General features: G+C 40.9%; 1 protein-coding gene across 1 annotated transcript in view; it reads left to right on the top strand.

The window, feature by feature from the left end:
- Positions 1-21,949, top strand: part of AK8 (adenylate kinase 8) — a 93,972-nt gene that overhangs the window by 38,522 nt on the left and 33,501 nt on the right. The window contains exons 6-8 of the mRNA XM_063431316.1: positions 13,913-13,994; positions 15,613-15,684; positions 17,675-17,875. Of these exons, the coding sequence (XP_063287386.1) occupies positions 13,913-13,994; positions 15,613-15,684; positions 17,675-17,875 (355 nt within the window). The remainder of the gene's footprint in view (positions 1-13,912; positions 13,995-15,612; positions 15,685-17,674; positions 17,876-21,949) is intronic.

The raw sequence follows: 21,949 nt of genomic DNA, 5'->3' as shown, positions 1-21,949 counted from the left end.
CTTAGGCAGTAGGGATATATATTAATATATATTCAATACTATTAGTACATAAGCACTGAAAAGTGGATCAGAAACAACACCAGAGTCTCAAAACAACAACTGCTATTAGACCAAGCAGGCAAATGGGAGCCCAAGACCATACACACCGCTCTATGCACAGCCTGGATTGACTGCAAGAAAGACTATGACACAATGCCACACACAGGCATGCTGGAAAGCTTGGCTCTATACAAGGTCAACGAGATGCTAAGAGCCTTAATCAAGAACTTGATGGGCAAATGGAGAGCTACATCCAATTCCAGGACAATAACTCAAGTAAACATCAAATTTGGCATATATCAAGGTGATGCGCAGTCCCCAATGCTCTTCTGCATAGTCCTTAGTACCCTCAGGCAGATCATCATGAAGCGTGGATACGAATACATGTTCAAAAATGAAGCTACCATCATTCACCCCCCTTCTACATGGATCACATCAAAATGTATGCCAAGAGTGAGCAGAACATTGAATCACTGATCTACCTAACTAGGATATAGATCAAGGAAATTGGAATGCTGTTCAAACTTGATATGTGTGGGCAAATGATAGCAAAAAGAGGATAGATAATGGTGGAGTTGAGGTGCCAAAAAGCCAAAATTAAGATATAAAATATAGTTATAAGTACTTTGGGATACCACACACACATGGCAACCATGAGGAAGAGGCAAGGATGGTAGCAACATTCAAGTACCTCCAGAGAGTAAGACAGGTACGGAAGTCCCAGCTCAGTGGCAAGAACGAGACTGACTCCTTCAACACATTCTACCATTTATCAGGTTCCCAGCTGGAATAATAACCTCTCCAAACATTTTCATTGGCTGTACCATGTACCACCAGCAGATAGTGGATGTGGCTCACATTACAAAATCCTACCAGTGGATAGAAAAAGCAGGACTGAAAGACAGCACTGAGCATGTGCAAAGAGGCCTCCAAGACAATCCAGCACATAGTAGCCTCGTGCAAGATGTTGGCATGGAGGCTACAATAGTGGCCCAACCAAGTTGCTGGGATTTTCTACTGAAAAATCTGCACAGAAATGGGCTTGACCTGCTTAAGTCCAGATAGGAGATACCACAAAGGGTAGTTGAGAATGATAGGGCTTGTGAGACTTCCATACACAGACAGACGAGCAAGTACTGGCTGGCCAACCAACCTGACATTGGGGGGATTAACAAATAACGGAAGACTGCAGTTTTGATGGATGTTGCAATACCCAGTGACCACAACATCAAGAAGAAGGAACATGAGCAGGTGGGGAAGTACAAAGAACTCAAAAAGGAGCTAGAAAGCATGTGAAAAGTGAAGATAATAGTAGTAGTAGTACCAATTGTGATAAGAGCACTCAGGGCTGTAACCCCCAAGTTGGGAAAGTCGTTTCAGAAGATTCCAGGTGGGACATCTGATTATGTCTCTCCAGAGGGGCGCAGTTCTATGAACAGCTAAGATATTGCACGGACCCCCAGACCCTAGAAGGAGGAATACACAAAATACTATCCAAGAGCTGAGCACACTGTTCTCCAAAGTTAAGTACATCATTGTAGCATTCTCGGCTCTGAGATACCTGTGCAAATTCCTTGTGTGCGCCACATCTTGAAAAGCGTTTGTTCTTTTATTATTTCAAAGGTATAGATACAGTCAACGTTTCAGTCTCACCACAAGACTTTTAGCAAATTTTGTGTGTGCGTACGTGTGTGTGCGTGTGTACAACCACAAAGAAATTCAGTATACAGTTTATGCTTGATTTTGGGGAGGTTATTTAAGGTAATTTTTTTTTTTTTTTGCTTTGGTGTTCTAGTAAGAGACTGGTGACGGACCTCTCTATAAAGGTAGCAGTGCTGCACCAGCATGCATGTCTAGCAGGTTGCGCAATTCCATGTTGTGTGTGTCACATGATAAAATTGAGTGAATTGACACAACTGTCCACACCGTTATTCTATGGTAAAAGCACAACACAACAATAGTGTAAAGGATAAAACACGATTTGCCTGATACTTTGCACACCTCAGTACTTCTTGGCTGACAGTGGCTGTACTGGCCCAGTATTCGATGCACGACCTGAGAATTTCTGTATAGAAGAAGGGGAGCTTGGGTAGAATAGGGAAGGTACTCGATTAACAGAATAAAAGCTGATGAAAGCATGCATATGCTAATTGAGGAGCACAGGAAGGATCAAAGGCAGAACAAGGAGAGCTTTGTTGATTGCCTGGGGCAGGTGGCAGAGATAAAGAGCGGACCGGCAGAGCAAAAAAAAAAAAAAATCTGTGATCGTCAACATATCATCTGTGCTTTTTTAGCATGTATGCTTAGTGTTCAGACTCATTCTTTATCATGTCGCCTCTGAACATCTGTTGCAGTCACCCAAAATAAACCAGGGCTGGCCTGATGTACACTATAAATTGCAGCTTACATTAACCCCTTAAGGACACGTGACATGTCTGACATGTCATGATTCCATTTGATTCCAGACGTTTGGTCCTTAAGGGGTTAAAACCTTCCCTGTTTGACATGATGGAGACTATTTTTGCCGGCACTTTTTTAAAATCTGTTGCTCATTTTGCAAAATACAATTCTATTAATAAAAGGCTGCCCCGAAGGGGGGGGGCGGAGCCAACAGCCGAACTGACTGGTCGGATCTCATGAGAGCTCCGTGATCTACAAACTTAAAACGAGCAAAATTCAAATATTTTACACCCCAAAAGGCCATCGATGCAAACCTACTACTGCAGACAACGCTCTAATGGGCAGAAAAAACAAAAAAACAAAACAGACGTGCCCCGGCCGGGTGCTAGCATAGGGGATCTATGGCGGCGAGCACGTGGCGCTATGGAGCCAGACTTAGACGCCTACATGGAAGGCTTAGACGACTCCGACGAAGATCTCTCTGATCCTGCAGAAACATGCCCGCCCGCAATGCACAGCCCGCCGCAGCCTCAACCAAAGCCAGACACTGCCCCGGTCACCAAGGCAGAAATGAGGGAGCTGCTGGCCGAGCTTCGCGGCAATCTACAGTCAGACATGGCCGACATGAAAAAAAGTATTCAGGGCCTAACGCACTGCTTGAACACAGTGGAACAGGACTGCCGCAACCACTCGGGGCTCGTTGCCACGCTCCAACAGGAGGTAAAAACACTACAAACAAAGCACTTGCAACTGGAACAGCATATGGCGGCAATAGAAGACTCACGCCGCGCCCAAAACTTGAAAATAACAGGCATTGCAGAGACGGTCCCGGAGTCCGAACTTCCCCACCTCATGCGGCGCCTAATCGGCAAACTACTCCCGCCGAAACAGGCCAAAGGAGTGGTGCTGGACGGCATGTTCAGAATTGCAAAACCACCCACAGCCCCTCAGGCAGCACCCAGAGACTTAATCGTCAAATTTCAAAAAAGACAAGACAAGATGGCAGTGATGACGGCCGCCAGGGGTAACACACCCCTTCCCTTCGAAGATATGGCCCTCTCGCTATACGCTGATCTCTCCAGGGGGACTGTGGCTTGGCGCGCAACCCTGAGGCATTTTACCGCTTTGCTCCGCGCACACAACGTAACTTACCACTGGCGCTCCCCACACAAGCTCCAGGTAACCCAGAACGATAAAACGTACCTTATCACGAACTTGCAGGAGGCGAAGGCACACCTCGTCCCTCTGGGCCTCCCTCCGGACTCCCTACAACAACCTCGCATGCCATCCACGACCCACGAATGGAATCCGGCCACGGCAGTGACTTTTGTGCCGAAAGGAACGGCCCGCGCTTCACGGATTGCGGCCCCTACCTGAGCGCCCTTGACAGGGGGCACCTGCTGAACTTAACTCTGTTTTACTTTAGTTCAAAAGTTATCTTGCAATGTTATACGCACAAGTTATACCCACGATAATGCCCAGCTCCATGGACGCGGAGACACCCGCCTTGGGGGCCTATTGGGTACCTTCCAACCCCACCACCATTCCCACCTTGGCTTCGGGACTCTATACACCCTCAGGAGGGCATAGGATGAAGATGCCTAAACCGCAAGGACTCAATGACCGTCCACCTTTTTAGCACAAAAGGGGACTTGGCATACAGGCCACATACCAACCGGACGCTTTTCTGCTTCTTATTCCCCCTGACTTTCGATATGGAACAAATTTCCAATATTCCCAACAGCCATGACTTCACTTCTCTCAAGTTACCTATTGTGCCTCCTATTGCATGCTCTCTATGTGCCACCCGTGTGATAAGTAATATCTGTCTGCATACTGCTATTGCCTTGATAATTACATAGCTTCAGCTTATTTTTATTGTAACCACACGAGTGTTTTGATGTTCAAAAAAAGAAAGCTTAACTTTCTAAAAATGGGGACCCTAAAAATGTTTAACGTATACTGCATAATTGTTTAGCTCTGACTAGCATTGCGTCAGAGGCATATCAGCTGGACGCATATTAGCTTCCTCATCCTAGCGTGCCTTGGAATGCTTTAGCTTATGTTTTAGCCTATGTCCAGCAACCACACGTCTCACAAGCATGTATATTTCGATGTTAAAGTGTAGTTTATAAACAGTGCAGTGAACTAGACCTGTAATGCACGCCACTAGCTAACACTCTCCGTTACCAATCGACTAGTCATAGATGTAAGTAACACAGATATAAAAATTTTTTTTATTTAAGTTGGCAGTACGAATTAGCATGTACGTTTAGCTACAGTGGCTGTCAACTGTTCACATAGCCTGATCCTAACAGCAGAACATAAGCAACATGTCTATGCTATTTTTCTCCACATGCCTACATCTGCCCTGTTCAATATATAGACATAACAACTTAGCCTGTAAAGTGTTAAATGTGCCACGACTCCACCATTGTTCTGTACTAGTCAGTTTACGTAGCCACCATAGAATATATACATAATCTGTGCTACATATAGCCTAGCCTACACAATGACCAAGCCTTGTTAAAGTACAACCATACCGTATGACCAACTGTAATAATATAATCTCAAGTTAAACCGTTTTAGACAGTATGAATAGTCTGACTGTTGCTTTTCTTATATTTTGCTAAGCCTGTCTATGCTTAATAATATTATAAAAATGTGCCTATATAATGAATGCCATGACATGTAATGCCAATGTTTACCTATTCTACTGGATGTCGCTGTTGTGGCGCATACCGGCTATTTGTTTAATTTGTGCACACCCAAAATAAAGAATTTAAAAAAATAAAAATAAATAAATAAAAGGCTGCCCCTCTCATACTCATAGGCTAGCAGTGGTAGGTAAGACATAGTTTAACAGTTGGGGAGGTGCAGTTACAGGATTCACTATTAAAATATTGCCATCTGTTTAAAATGCCAAGCATTCTTACAGCCCTGGTCAGAATAGACTTACTTTGTTTAGGCAGTAACTTACTCTGTAACTCCATTATGAATTGGAGAAAATAAAACTATATATTTGTTATATTACAATATCATTTTTTTCAATTATTTAAAGTTCACTGGACACACACTCAACCTACAGTTGCAATAACCTCAAATGTAGCATCTGGTTTTATTTTTTCAATCTTTTAAACTTATTCTTTTGCATATATTTTTAAATGTATTCTCAGTGTAATGCATTAAAGAAAGCATAGGTTGACTTCAGTCTGTCATGTCCCTTTTATCATTGGATATAGGTATAAATAATTAACATAGACTAACATAAGCATATAACATTAATATCTACTTATATATGTGCTGGGAATTCTTATCTCAGACGCATAAGATGGACTTTATCATTTTGATTACTTATATTTTGCCCGTTATATCCCAACGGATATTTTCCGCACATTCTATCATGTACACTATGACCTCCTTCAGGAGTGAAATAGTTAAACTTTTTATTCCGTTTTCTATCCTTCAACCACCAGTCATAATCTCTTGTAATCAGCATGTTGTGATCCAGAACTAAAAAGTGCGGACAGGAAGAAATAAATGAGGAAAGGGATTAGATGCGCTCCACTGCCGAAACTTGTATGCTGTAATCAATAATGCAGCTCCTCCCTTTGAACTTACACGGTAGAATTAAGGTTTTTGCAATGCAAAACGCTGCACTTCAATTATTTGTGTCTGCCGAGCTTCCTCACTGCTCTGTCAGGCTGAGATGGTTCTTTTTTTATTTTTTATTTTTTATTGGTACAGTAATTTATAATAATTTTAAAGCATATTTGTTTTGTAGTACTGCTAGTAAAGCATTATGCAGAATGACTGGTAAGAATTCTGATGCCACAGAGCTTGCACTCTGATGATGCTATTTAGGATCCCTATAGTGATCTATACGTGTTCTGGCCATTGCAGATGCGATAGTCTGCATCTGCCAAAAGCTGACAAAGCGTCCTGGGTGATGTTGTCCATACAGATGTATTTAAGGTCCAATCTAAGCACTTTGCATTACTCTAGAGTGCATGGTGCTTAGAGAACCCTAGCCATCGCTAATTTCTGAGAGTGGTTTATGATGGCAGCGATTTTTCAAAACAGTCCATCAGGGCAGTCAGTTTGGCAGCAGGGAACAGTAGGGTCCAAGTTGCGTTATTCCAATTTTGCTTGTCTTGTGCAGGCAGTATTCTCACATCACATGCAAAAGAGAAAAGGCTATTTTTCTACCGGGTGAAGAGATTTCATCCTTTCTCCCAATAGCGAATCAAAGCATAAACTGCTAGCAGTTGTGGTAGCAGTGGTACATCTACTATTACTTTATAAAATAATTCCAATCATCCTAAATTATGATTGGAACTGTTCATAGATGTTTATAAGATAAGATCGGTCCCCACAGGCCTGAATGAGATGCCTGATTGAAACGTCTCATCCTGGTGTAGGAGAGAGACTTCCTGTGCTCTTTTTAATTGCATTATCTATAAAATGTAAAAAAATATAGGCCCTATTTTTACCCACATTAACCTTTTATGTAATAAAAATATTTTCCCTTAGCTCTGGGCTAGTTTATCAGTTATACATGCTAATCAACAAGTCACCGAGCACCATCAGTATCATTATAATTGCTGTATCTACAGAGTGGCAATATATTCAGCAGTGACGTACAATGGGTAACAAAAGCAAAACGCACCTATGTTTGAAAGCTTTTACATAAGTACGGGAATTTACATCTGAATGTCAATTACTTTTCAAATATCCCATTTTTGTTAACTGTAAATATGTTGGCACTATATAATAACCATTACTAATAACAATATAATCAGTTTAAATACTGTGCTGACTAAATCACAGTTCCCATTCCTTCTTAATATGGATTTTCTAAGCTACGCCTTCTTACCCCAGTGACGCAGTTTCCATCCCACATTTCCTACCATGAAAATCACAGTGAAAAGACGCTGCCGTCCATAGGAAAGCATTGAGAGATGCTTTCCTATGAACTGACTGAATGCGGATGACTTCGGAAGAGGGAGGAGAGTCTCCAACGCCGAGGGAGCATGGCGCTGGAGAAAGGTGAGTGTTTAACCCTTTAACCCCTCTTGAGCCTGAGGGGAGGGGGGGACCTACTAACACTATAGTGCCAGGAAAACTAGTTTGTTTTCCTGGCACTATAGTGGTCCTTTAACCCCCTAAGGACCAAACTTCTGGAATAAAAGGGAATCATGACATGTCATACATGTCATGTGTCCTTAAGGGGTTAATGTAGTGGTTCTGGTGTCAAAGCATACTTCTGGAGTCTTTCAAAGAAAAGGGCAGTGCTTACATTGCTGCCTAGTAACACCTCTAGTGGCAGTCACGCAGATGACCACTAGAGGTGCTTCCTGTGTCAGTGCTGCACAGTGTCTCCACGCTTTGCATGTAGACGCTAAACGTTCCCCACAGAGATGCATTGATTCAGTGCATCTCTATGAGGAGATGCTAATTGACACAGCAGGTAGGGGGCTGGTATCCTAAATATTTACTCCAGCACTGTAGTGTTAGGAATACATGTTTGTATTCCTAACACTAGACTAGAGTGTTCCTTTAAATTCATTCAGGGTAGCTAGTTAGGACTATGATTTCTCTGATGTGCGTCCTGAAAGTGTTTAAAATAATGTACTAAACTTCTGTAAACTATCTATAATGTTTCATATTGTATTGTATTTATGCAGGCGTAACAGGTGTGTTTAGCACTTTGCAGGTTAGATTACAGTAGAGGGGGTACAGTAAGTATACAGTATGTATTTTATTTATACAGTTGTACTCACTTTACAAGTTATGTTACAGTAGAGGGAGGTGTAGTAAGTACAGTAGTTACGGTATACAGTGTATGCCCAGTACATACAGATACATTAGGATAGTGAGGCTATAGTGAGTGACTTTTAAAGAAACACAACAGTGTTCGTGCTGGACTACATGTTTAGATGACTGGCCCTCCTTCAGAATGGAGTTAAAAGACATTTTACTTACCTTTTCTCCATTGCTATACTGGTCTCGCCGTGGCTGGCCCCATCCCCATCCCCATGGCTGTGATCCATCATTCTTTGTGATCTCAGGCAATCCAATGCTTTCCTATAGGAAAGCATTGGGAGGCTATTGCACATGTGCGTCAAAACGCCACTCTGCACCAATCGACGGTGAGCGTCCAGCGTATCCATGCAGAGCGTGGAAACTCTGAGCACAGGTGTTGCACACAATGCAGCACTGAAATAGGAAGCACCTCTAATGGTTGTTTGAGTCACTGCAACTAGAGGTGTTATTAGGTAGCAATGTGAACACTGACCTTTCTCTGAAAAGGCAGCGTTTACATTTCTGAGCCTTTCGGGACATAGTGGCAAGTGGCATTTAATTGTGACAGCTCTCAGCACATGGTAAACTGGCACATATGTCAAAAATTGCATGCCACTTCATCCTTAGACTAAATCCTTGTATTTTTAGGTTTATAGAGTTTAGTGCTTCGTGATTGTATCCACATACTGCCATGAGGTCTAGCAAGCTGAATGCTGATCTGCTTAGAATTTATTTTTCTTACATTATTTCAAGCAAGGTGTAATGAGACAGACTGATCGATGTGATTCCATTTACAATCCTAGCGATATGATGATTATAGCAAAAAGCAGCATATATTGACTGAGTGTCTTTTAGTGAGTCACACTTTTGAAATGTGTTATATTTATTCCTATCACATTTTTAAAGACAATCTTTCTCATTTTGTGAAACATTATTTGCACCCAAATCTTTAAACATCTGTCACTTTTCCCAAATGCAGCGAGATGTTTCTGATGAGTTGATTGACAGATCTTCACGTAGATAAAGCCAAAACAACGTAAATTACGTTACCTGTTGGACAGGCCTTCTTTCTGTCCAATTTATGCTTGTATTTCTACATATAAACCCACCCTTCCCCATGTCTTTGTAGACTGTAAATGTTAACATATTGGAATAATATTGGGACCTTAACTGGCAGCTTCGTTTTTTATTTTTCCATGCTGAGTTGTAGTGCTGGCATTAATTGCACCGTTCCAATCCTCTGACAGCGGAAGGGCAGACTTTCTTTCTCATATTTTGACACTCCCAGGTTTAAAGATGTCAAGTACTGCCTTAGAGGAGAACGTTTTTTATTGATCAACACGCCTGCTGAGACTTCCTGCAGAGCGTTAAATCTCATCTAAATGTGGTTAGGCATACCAGCGAACAAGCTGCCATGTATTATAGCTGGAAGAGAAAAACTTATTGCAGGCATTGTGTTAGAATGTAGAAGTAAGGTAGCAGATCTGATGACTTGTCACCCTACAGGGGCCCATCCTGTGTAGGTAATGTCCCACTGAATCCTGAGCAGAATGCTCTCACCTCGCTGGAGACAACTTGGTGAGAGGGCCTGGGGAGAAATTTTACTCTTCCAACTGCTTGTTTTGAACCCAAATACTTCAGTCTGGGTGGATTCCAGTGGTGAATTACAGCTGTTTTTTTCATCGCTCTGCATTGAAGATGTGGTGCTCAGCAGCTGTTAGCCTGTCTCCCGATGATGGATTTTGTCAGCACAGGCTGATATAGGCTATTATTGTCATAAACGATTTATTTGGGATATTAACCATTTGGGTACTGGCAAAAAATGCACAGGATAGCTAGCTGTTGCCGGCAATGCAGCTGCATTTTAAACTTGTAGGCTTTTAAATGCCTTCATTAAAAGACCAAGGTGCTTAGAACTGGCATGTCTCCTAATGCATTTAACAAAGTCAAGGTAAATGGCTTGTCAGAGATATGGTTGCTAGAGGGCAATGGCTTGGAAAAAAAATTTAAACTTATGAAAAGAAGAATACGGTAGATTTATGAAACATGTTCCAGGGAAAGCTGCTAAAATGTGATTAAATGGGGTATTTCCGAGTAACCAAAGCTTAAAATTTGTAGATTCATAACATCCCTCTGCAAAGAAGACAACATTTTATTTCTTTTAACTTGTAGCCAAATGGTACATTCACAGTTATTCTTTGTATAAGCAGTTGATCCCAACTACAAAATCAGAGCTAGGCAATACATCACATATCCTCCATCAGGCGAGCAGGAGATCCATCACCTCTTCCTGGTCTGCTTATTATATGTAATTAAATATTCATTGTAACATTGGATCATGTGCGAATTAACAAGTGATTAAAAACTACATTAAAAAGAATAAAAGCAAAGAATGAGAAAACAATAGTTTAACCACATTCCCAGAATGCTGTGCATAAAGATGCAAATCAGTCCATACAATAAATTGTTACTCTATTCTGTTTTGTATACAGCATTAGTACCGAAACATGGCTTTAGTTGTACATGAAGTATACTTAGTACCTTTTTTCATGCATTTGGGCCTAGCCGTGCGGAGTTGACATTTAGATTATAGTGAAAAATGTATTGTATGAAGCTTAGCCAGATGCTCACTGTAAGGTATGGCAAAGCAAAAAAAGTGACAAAATTCTCTCCACTGTATAAAAAAAACCAGCCTCAGAAACACTGGTATTTATCAGCTACCTATATAAAGATATAAATCCTGTGTAATTCTGTTTCTATTTTGAATATTACTGGGTTAACCATGTCCAACAGATGTTTCGCAACAAAGAGATATGTAAGGTGTCCGCATGCAATTATCTTATCCTAGTGAACACTGCAAAGGTATCTGAGTACATAAGGCAGTCTGTTTGTAAGTCAGGTCTTACTCTACTGTGTTTTGCTTGTTACCAAGCGTTTCCCAAACCTCCTCTGCCCTATGACTGTCCACATATATATTTATAAGCATAGATTTTATTTTATCTGTGACATCTGCTCGAAGCATGTCCCTCCTGTGATACCAGGCTCTGTGCAGCTGTTCAGACCTCCAGTTTCGAGCTGTGCTCGGGGTGCCCGGAGCAGACGTTTTTTTTTTGATGTGTGATAAAACAGAACCAAACCACTGGGGGTATGCAGCTAGCGCCAGCAAGAGAGGAAAAAACGCATCAGAATATCAATTAACCTGCTCTGAACAAAGCACACCGCTCCATGGTGGGATAGACATTCCACTGATGTGTCAAGACACCAGATAATATATTCTAATTAAAGGATTGATTGATTTCTTTTTTTTATTTGTGCACTTGTGTACCTCTGAATTTCCAAGACCCCAGGAAATAGCTAAAATATACAAAAAATATATAATCATTACGTATTTTACATTGCATTCATTATATATGAAGTCTTGGGGTGCAAGGTGGTGTATTGAGAAAACAAACAGAAGTTTGTTATTGTTTTTTTTTTTTACCTTTAATTGCGATGGAGCATTTTATGCAATGATATATTTATCTCGAAGTGTGTGGTTGTTATCCTGGGAGATATTTTTTAACCGAGCAATATGATGCACACTGTGAGGATATATTCTATTTAAAAGAAAACTTGCCTAAAATCAAATATTTGCATGCTTTTTCTAAGACTTAAATTTAATATATGATGTCGACCGAAAACATGATGACATCTGATGACAAAATTATTGTGCATTTTGTTATGTAATGCTATCCTCTAGAATACACACAATACTGTTACAACGTGTGGATCACTAAAAATTTGACGCATCAAAACAAATGGTGATCTGCTGCAGTGACACTCACTGTAATAAAAGTTGTTAAGAAAAAGTTCTGGAAGCCAAACGCCAAACAAAATACATATCCTAAGCATGCTGAGACTGTCTAGCTGTTACAAAACGAACGCATTCAGTGATATTGATTATTATTTATAAAACACAAACAGATTCTGCAGCGCTGTACAATGGGTGGACTGACATACACGTAGTTGAAACCAGACAAGATGGACGCACAGGAACAGTGGGGTTTTTAGAGGTAGTGGGGTATGGTGTTATAAAAGGTAAGGGTAGGGCAGAGAATTAGGTTGCTAGATTAGTTATTTGCTATGGGGTTGAGAAATCAGGGTGCAGGAAAGGAAAGCTTTTAATAGATTATTAGTATTATTATTATTTCCATTTATATAGCGCCAACAGATTCCGTAGCGCTTTACAATATTTTAAAAGGGGGGATTTATCTATAAATAGGACAATTACAAGAAAACTTACAGAAACAATAGGTTGAAGAGGACCCTGCTCAAAACCAGCTTACAGTCTATATGAGGTGGGGTGTAAAACACAATAGGACACGAAATAGCAATCAAATAAGGTGAGAGTGAAGCAGAGCTGGAGGAGAGAGTAAAGTGCTGCCCTTTAGGAGAGCACAAAAGACAGGTATGTAAGGTAGAGGTTACTCTGGGGGACCATTAACTTTCCTAAAGAGAAGTGTTTTAAGGCACTTCTTAAACGATTGAAGACTAGGGGAGAGTCTGATGGCGGTAGGTAGGCTATTCCATAGGAAGGGAGCCGCCCGCGAGAAGTTCTGCCGTATGGGTGCGAGCAGCGGACAGGAGAAGGTCATGGGCAGAGTGGGGAGACGGAGAAGGGGCATACCTTCAGAGGGGCTAGAATTGATCAATGCTTTATAGGTATGGGTTAGCACTTTGAATTGACTACTATAGGATACAGGAAGCCAGTGTAAGGACTGACAGAGGGGTGTGGTTTGAGAGGACCAACTAGAGAGGAAAATCAGTCTGGTGGTAGCATTCATTACAGACTGTAGCGGGGCAATACGTTTTTGGGAAGCCCCATTAGGAGAGGGTTACAATAATCCATGCGGGAGATTACTAAAGCATGGACAAGCTCCTTAGTAGCATCTTGCGTAAGAAAGGGGCAGATGCGGGCTATGTTTTTAAGATATCTATAGGATTTGGTAACATGCTATATGTGAGGCTTAAAGGTGAGGCCACAATCAAGTATGACACCAAGACCGCGCGCTTGCAAGGATGGACTGATGTGTAGATAAAGGTTTAACGGAGGAGGGAAGGGAGCACCACCGGAACGGTGCAGCCCTTGAGAAGTCTTGAAGGCGAGCATCAGAGGTAGGAGTACGAGCAGAGTATAGACATAGGTCTTCGGCAGAGCATAGGTGCCTAGATGGGACATACTTGTGTATTAGTGAGGATAGGTAGGTTGGAGCAGCATTGTGTAGAGATTTGTAAACAGGTACAATTTTAAATTGAGCCCTATATCCAAAAATATGTAGACAAAAAAAACGAAATGAAGGATTCCCACATTAGCAGACATGTGCCTGGAGTGAACTTGATTGTGATGTCAATTTCTAAATCTTTGCAATACATTTGAAAGAAAATAGAGCATCAAGTAAAAGAGATCGACGCAAGTTTTAGGTGATTTTCAATATTTTATTGAATGTTGTAATTTCCAGAGTAGTGACAGTTTGCCTTTAGTCTTTCCAGACAATTACTTTCAGACTGCCCCACATAATTCTTTCTGTTTTATTTTGAACAGTCTCCTACCTAAATATTTAGTTATTTTGTTCTCGATCTCACTCCAATCGGTTTAAGTATAACATGTGCGTTGGTTAATGTTTTGTAGGGTTGGATTTTGGAAGGATTCCCACGAACACGTGAACAAGCATTACTGCTGCAGATGAATGGAAGTATTCCCGATCATGTTGGTATGTAGTTACTATAATACCAACAAACATCATGACTGGCTTGGGCTTTCCATATATTTATGAACTACAATTCTTGTGATGCACAACCAGGCTAGAGGCCCAGTAGGCTATTTGAGTACTACAAGAGACATACTTCACAAATATCAGGGGTGCAAAGGTTATCTTAAATTTTCTTAAAGGAACACCATAGAGTTAGAAATACAAACCTATATTGCCTTTGTCCCTAGTTATATATAGTCCTCCCTACCCTTTTCACAGAAAAATTATAAAATAAAGCTTTTTCATAGCCTTTTTCCAGCACCGAAACTCCCTTGGGGGGCTGCTCATCTCTATGCCTATTGCAAAATTATCCCGGAGGTATGACCTCGTCCATCGTTTGTCTAATCCAATGCTCCTCAAACAGGAGCATTGGGGACCTGATGCTCGTGCGTTGTGAACACCGTGTGTACACCCACGTTTTCCCATAGCAAAGCATCCTTTTAAATACTTTCCTATCAGTTTCCGCATCATGTGACAAGGTTTCACTCAGTCAGTGCAGTGGAAGCCAGTAAGACAACCTCTAGTGGTGGTCAAACCTTGCAATGTAAACATTCCAGTTCCTAAGAATCTGTAATGTTTGACATTGCAGGTGTAAAATGACAAGACCACTGAACCGAGACCATTTCATTGAGATGAATTTGTCTCTGTGACTTTAGTGATCCTTTAATCATTCTGACTGTAAAACACAGTATCTAATAGCAAGTATGGATAATGTCACTTTGAGTGAAGAATCATAAGTATTGTGTAGATGCATTTTTCTCTTGGTTGGATGTGGAGATGACTTAAGCTGATAGATATAGCGTTGACATGTCTTAATCTAATAGGAGCTATGATGTGTGTGACCTCATATTTGTGAAAAGCTGATTCTCATTTTATTTAATATTAGAGCATGTTTGGATAAGATTTGTTGATGTGGGGTGTATGGACGTACCATGAATGGGAGTGAGATACCAAATGCTTTTCTAATCTTGTCTTCCTGGCTAAAAATGCATTTTTAAAGATTCATTAAAAGCTTTTAATGTGAGAATTGTTTATGGAATATTTATATGTGCATCTGTTCTAAAGATAGATCCAGATAACTGAGCAAGTGCTGTAACTCCCATTAAATAACTGTTATGTGAGACAATGTTCTACTTGTTGGCACTTTTTTCCTAAAAATTGTCATCATGCCCATATTAACATATTGTATGTATTAAAAGCATTGTGCTTACATTAATACACACCTTGACTGCCTACTAAACATGCTAGGACAGACATTCATAAAATTTAACTATTGCTCACCAACAATAAATGCCTTATCCTGCGAAAAATCTGGTCTAATGGTCTGTGGTTCTTGGTTGGCCTTCAGACAAATAAAACCAGAAGCCCAAGCCACATTCATTTAAAGAACCTGTCAGTCTGGACCTGTGTTCTACGAGGGATCTCCCGCAATTTCCATGTTTTATTCATTATTTCTATCAATATGGCATTAGCTTACTGGTTATGCCATTGTGTTAATAATTCTTCTTGAGTTTAGTATAAAAGAACAATTTTTGATCGCAGGTGTGACTCTTATAGCTTAATTTTTACGTGTTTCTAGTGGTTTTAGATGCTCCCGATATTGTCCTGATTGAGAGGAACATGGGAAAAAGGATTGACCGCAGAAACGGAGGTAAGAAAATGCTCTGTACGTCATCAAATTGACATATGCTTAAACTACAGCTTCTGATTCTCTGTGAAGGAATATATTTGGCCGCGGGTTTTCAATCTGGGTTTTCATAGTCAGAGCCAATCTTATTCATTGTCTATCATCTTGTGCTACAGAGATCGCTGCCTTTGAAATATAACTAGCGTGCATTATATTTGTATAAAGTATAATAGTATTATAATTTCATGAGTTTTGGCTCTAATTTAGTGATCCTAACTGTCAGCTGGAGGTCCCAGAGGACAAATCTACTGAATTTGTGTTTCTGCATTAAAATGTATGTCCATCTTACCATTTCTAAGACATTTTAGAATGTCTTGTTTTTAGGTTGTTTTTTTTCCTTCTATATAATATATTTTTTTAACCCTATGCACATCTTCTCTCCCACTCAGTTGCACAATTCTCAGTTAACCTGTTTACCGAGAGAGCTAAATGTTAAAAATGGTGCACATAGAATAGTGGGGAAAAATTATATTTACGTTTTAGATATATGTACTTTTTTTTTTTTACCTACCAAGAACATGTTTGATTTAATTTTCAAATGGTTTTGTGATCAGCAGCTGTCACATGGAATCTAGTTAGGTGATTCTAGCAAGATCCTTTTTTTATCAGTTTCTTGTGAACTATAAAGGGATATTCTGGATGAATTTGTACGTGTAATGCAAAAGAGAAACTTTCACGTTATCTTGGTGGCAACAAAGATATGTGATCAGTCCATTTGTAAGTGAACCAAAAATTGTGATTATATTAGTAGTAGTTGTACCCACTTCTGCCTTCAAAAGAGTCTCAGTGCCACATAAATACAATGTATTATGAGTAGACATAGCTCTATAGAAATAAAGGTCCTCACTGACTTCCCACAGTCATCTGTTAATCATATTAATGCGTCTCGTGCTGGATCTCCCCCTAAATATCTTTTTATAGATGCTCAGTTGAATTGTGATTTGGTAAACAGAAAGGCCAATGCTCTAAGATGTGCTCACTCTCAATTTTGTGAATTGATTCTGTTACAACCCTTCTTTTATGGCACGGGGCATTATCTTCCTGAAAATCTTATTAGCACAGGGATTCACTGCTGCCATGAAGGGGTGCACCTGATTGACCGTGATCTACAGATATACTGTGGCATTTATACTGATTCAGTCGATCATAACTGTTGACAATACATTACTCCGCTTGCATTGTGGGTATTGTTGTCAGATCCACCATGCTGCCCTGGGCACACATCGCTGATACATGTAAAGGGGAAGCATAGAATATTGCCGCCTTTTATATCAAGTTTCATTCATATATAATATAATTCTTCCTTTAATAATAAATGTACTTAATTCCTGGGTTTTTAGTCCACATATTACAGAATAACACTTAACACATGGCGATCCTTAGCATGCAGGAGTGGTGCATGGCCAGGAAAACATGGAGGGCCTGGAAATCGAAATCAAGAAAAATGCATTTTACGCAGTGACACTATGACCAGCCTGCACTGTTGAGTCGACACATAGGGGTCTCATGCCTTAGTCCAGTACAACCAGGGGTTCATGGGTTTTTACGAAACAAGTGGAACTTCAGATGTTGGTTGTCTTATTGCAATTTGTAAGACAAGATATGATAAGGTGTATTGGGCCTTAATGGACTGACCATTTTTCTTGGCTGTCTTAGATCTTCAACAATGTACAGTTTAGTGGAGCTACTTTTTATTTACAGCTTTAAAAAAAATTACTGCTCGTGAGGCACAAAATGTGTAACCGTTATCGTGCTCAACAAGAAGAAATAAAAGTATTTCTTTTTAATCTCTGTTGCACATATTAGGCGTTGTTTTCTTTTGTCCTGGAGCTACTGGTTGATTCATGCTTGGCTTAGATCTTTGGTAATATTTCCATCATAACAATATCAAACTTATCAAATATTTGTATGAAATTAAAACACCTGTGTGATGACGGGTTTCTTTGACTTGCAGAGATCTACCACACTACCTTCGATTGGCCTGATGACCCAGAAATACAAGACAATTTGGTGGAACCCGAAGGAATATCAGAGGAAGAGACAGGGCAGGCATTACTAGTGTACCGCAGGAATATACCTGGAATACTGCGTACATACCTGAAAGTACACAAAAAGATTAACGCTGACCAACCTTGCATGGATGTGTTTTCACAAGGTAAAGGTGGTCTTGGTCATTTTATATAAACTACATTAAGTAACAAGTTAGCCATATCTCAAACCCAAAAAGTGCTCTATGTAGAATTATCCTGTTCTTACCCTAAACTGCAGGTATTTTGAAATGTTTTGCATAACCAGGAACTAGGAATTGTAGAGAAATAAAAAAAAAGACATGGGTAATCCAAATGAGCTGAATTGGAAAAGTCCTGTAACTTTCCACCAAGGCTATTCTGGACAGAATTTGCAATTTTCGGACACTTCTGCACAGTTGTCAGTTAAGTGGATAAACACCCTCTGTGAATTGTAACTGAACAAAGTTTGAACAAAGATAACTACAATCTATGGACTTAGTAAATAGTTTGTCAATTGGTTGACCATGACTTGTCGAAAGATAGACCATTATTTTATTTTGATCGTCCAGCAGATATCTGTTCCAAAGAACTCTTGCATATTCAAGATTCATTGTCCTCTGCCCACTTACCAGTTTAATTGAATTGATGCTAACATTCAACCTTTTGCCACAAACCTGTGTTAAACGAAAAAACAATGCCCTATCTGACATAAAAAAATAATAGTAATGAATGTAAATTATATGTTTGTCCTTTTCTTCACATAGCAAATTAATTAGTTTCCAAATTGCTTAATTACATCTAAAAGTCGATATCAGCATTCATAAAGTATTCATGCCTTGAACAGTAAATAAAGACATGGGCGCTTGAATATTAATTATTATTAATTAATAATGCAGAGAGCTAAATTAGGGATGGGAAAGAGCGAAAAAAAAAAAAAAAGAGCACGCATACAAGGAAATCCTCTGTAGATCTTGCCTGCAGCCCATCAAGCTTCAAAATCCTTCTTTATTCAAGATAATTAGTCAGGGAGCCCATCTAGGGGATTATTACTCCTAATTAACTTACAGTTATTTACTGGAAATTAGCACCATTTGTAAAGCGAGCTTTCTGCCAGTAGATGATCTGAGGAAATCACGGAAAACGAGGAACTTTTATTAGAAGGATGTTTTTTTTCTTCAAGTTCCTTCACTTTAACTTTATAGTCCTTGCTGTATGATCTAGAACCTTGTGGCATAGGACAGGCTTGTCCAGATGGGACTCCATTAAAAGGTCCTTCATTCACAGCTGTCATGTGGGGCTTTGGTACAACCTGTTACCTAACTAAACGTTAGCAATGGGTTGTGGTATTGTTTATTTATTTATTTATTTATTTTTAAAAATTCTTTATTTTTGGAGCGCTTGAAAGTTACAGGTATTCTTGCTTTGCCACAACAGCTACAGTAAGACAGGTGTTGACATTATATAATATAGTAGTGGTACATAGGTAAAACTGCGCTCATTTTTTGTATATATTAAGAGAGGTACATGCAGAAAACTCAGCGGTATTGTTACATATTAAGACAGTAATACAATTAGGAAACATTAAGCTCTGACCTTTGTCGATTAGTTTGGTAAGAGTGAGCTATGTATTGCTACCGGTGCACAAGGTGTTGTCACTATTTACGCAACCTAAATACCTTAACATAAACTAGAATACTTTGCTAACCGGTTTACATGGGAAGGTTCTGCATCGTAATCATTAACAGCAGGATTGTTTCAAAAAAAAGGGGGAACAACAACGCTTAGAGTGTATTTGTGAGGTGCAACGTACTTATTTACAATCTCGTTGCCATATGTGCATCTATTATTAGATTGAGGTGAATTTGTTTGTGTGGTAAGAGCCTGCCCGATTGTCGCGTGAGTGGTGGTGCCGCATACTTGTAATGACGGAGTGTAGTGTAGGTGGTTTGTGTATTCGCGGCTAGAGTGGGTGTCCTTCCCTCTGAAGTGAGTGACGCGATCGGTGCGGCAGATAGAAGTGTGGAAGGGGTGGGGGGAGAGCAAGTCTGAAATGCTTGCAATGAGTACCTGGATGGTGTTCTTATGTTAATACAGGTAAAACAATCAGAGTATATAACTATGCAAAAAAGTAAAAGCTTGTATTAAGTCAATACAAGTAAAACAATCAGAGTATATAACTATGCAAAAAAGTAAAAAGTTAAGTCCAACGTTTGACCATGCGGTCATTAGAATCGGTAACGTGGAAACAATTTGTACAGTTCCTGGCAGTGTGGGGAAGCTTGAGTAGGCGCTCAGCCGCCGCTGGGACCCTTCCACCTCTTAGTCAAGTCCCGAATCCTATGGATGAGGTGGGCCCTGTCGCCCGAGGTACGAACTCTCGGATCGAGGATAAGTCCACCTGTGTCAGGTTGCTGCATTCAGGGGTAGCGGTAAGGGGGAGTCCCAGTGATCGCAGGTGGTCTTCTAGCTCCTGATAAGTTTCTGCGCGGAGAGTAGTGTCCCGGGCTGTTAGCAGCACCGTGCGGGAGGGACCCCAGCGATATGGCACCTCTTTGGCTCTTAGCTGCTGCAATAGCGGTCGCAGGGATTGGCGCCACAGGAGTGTGTTCCTGGACTGGTCCGGGAAAAGGAGCAGCGAAGCGCCTTCGAAGGGAATGGGCGTTTTACCCCTCACTGCAGCTTGCAATAGGGCCTTGTCTTGTAGAGAGCTGAAGTGGATGATGAGGTCCGGAGAAAAGGAGGCTGGTGCATTGGGCGGCTTGGGGAGACGGAACATACCGTTGAGTCTTATGGATTTGGTCTGTTTTGGAGGTAGATGGGCCGCCATGAATCTCCTGATGAAGTGAGGTAGGTCTGACAGTCCCACATGTTCCGGCACTCCCCTGAGTTTTAAGTTGTGCCTTCGCCTCTGGTCCTCCATGTTGTCGAGTCTGCGGTCGGTCTTTAGCCGTTGTTGGTTTAAGGCAGCTAGCCCTTTCTCCACCGCAGTGAGCCGATTATCTTGCTTGCTCTCTGGGTGGCGTCAAGTTGGGCCAGTTTGGCAGTTGTGTGTTCTACTGCCTTTTTGAGGGGGGCTAGGTCGTCCGCCAAGTTTGCGCGGAGTTCCGCCAGCATCGCCTTAATTTGCGCGGCGGTGACCGGGTCTCGGCCTGTGGTGGCCTCCTGTGGGGCTTGGCACTGCTTCGTAGCCGGGGTGGTCTGTACCTTTGGGGCAATTGCCATGTCGTCCGATGAGTAAGAGGAGCAGTCGTCCGCCAGCGCCATTTTGTCTCATGCGGCCCTCTGTGAGCTCCGGAAAAGTTCTCCGATGTCTCGGCCCGGTGGGCTCTTATCAGGTCTAGGTTTTTTGTTTTTGCGACCCATTCTGGTTCCTGCAGTCAGGGTGTCGTTTTTTGTGAGGTAGGTAGGTCTTTTTTAACAGAATTCAGCCGTTTTTGGTCAATTTTGAGCGGAGCTCTGAGAGTTTGCTCGGTATTGTTTATTTATTTTAAGAAAACGCAAATAGATTTTATTTTATCATTTACAATGTATGTTTGGCTGACCTGGCTCGGCCAGAGCATACAATGTATTGTAAATTAATCCTACTGTGCTGTGAGCTTTGGAAGAAATGTCAGAGGAAGCATCAACAGATGCCCACTGACACTTGGTGGTAGGCCTTTGTGGGGTAATTTAAACAGCCAGGCTGCTGTAATAGCCCAAAATGAGACATAGACCCATCAAATCTATTTATGGAAATTCCAAATTCTGCAATTATTCCACATTGAAATTGTATTTTACTCCTTGTATTTTGTGACCTGTAACTACCAAAAATAAACTGAAATACAAGACATGTGATGTACTCTGTAAATCAGGACAAATAAATACATTTTCCATTACTTTTGTTAAAGTATAGGCTATAGTCACACTATACAGCTTATTGTAGTTGTTCTGGTGAGTATACTCTGTCCCAGCGAGCATTTTAATGTAAACACGGCCTTTGCTCCATAGGAACACGTCTAGTGGAAGTCACTCAGGCGGCCACTAGAGGAGCTTCCTTGGTCAGTGCTATCAAACGTGCAGCACTGACGTTCAGCATCTCCACACTCTGCATGGAGACACCGAACGCTCCTTCTAGAGATGCATCAATTCAATGCTCTCTATGCGGAGAAAGCATTGGGTTGGCTGAGATCATCAAAAAGGAGGCAGAGTGTGGACAGGATCAGCCGTAACGAGACCTGTGC

This window comes from Pelobates fuscus, chromosome 9 (assembly GCF_036172605.1).
Source record: "Pelobates fuscus isolate aPelFus1 chromosome 9, aPelFus1.pri, whole genome shotgun sequence".
Classification (NCBI taxonomy): domain Eukaryota; kingdom Metazoa; phylum Chordata; class Amphibia; order Anura; family Pelobatidae; genus Pelobates; species Pelobates fuscus.
The sequence above is the reverse complement of the archived record's forward strand: the minus strand, read 5'-3'. Positions and strand labels throughout refer to the sequence as shown.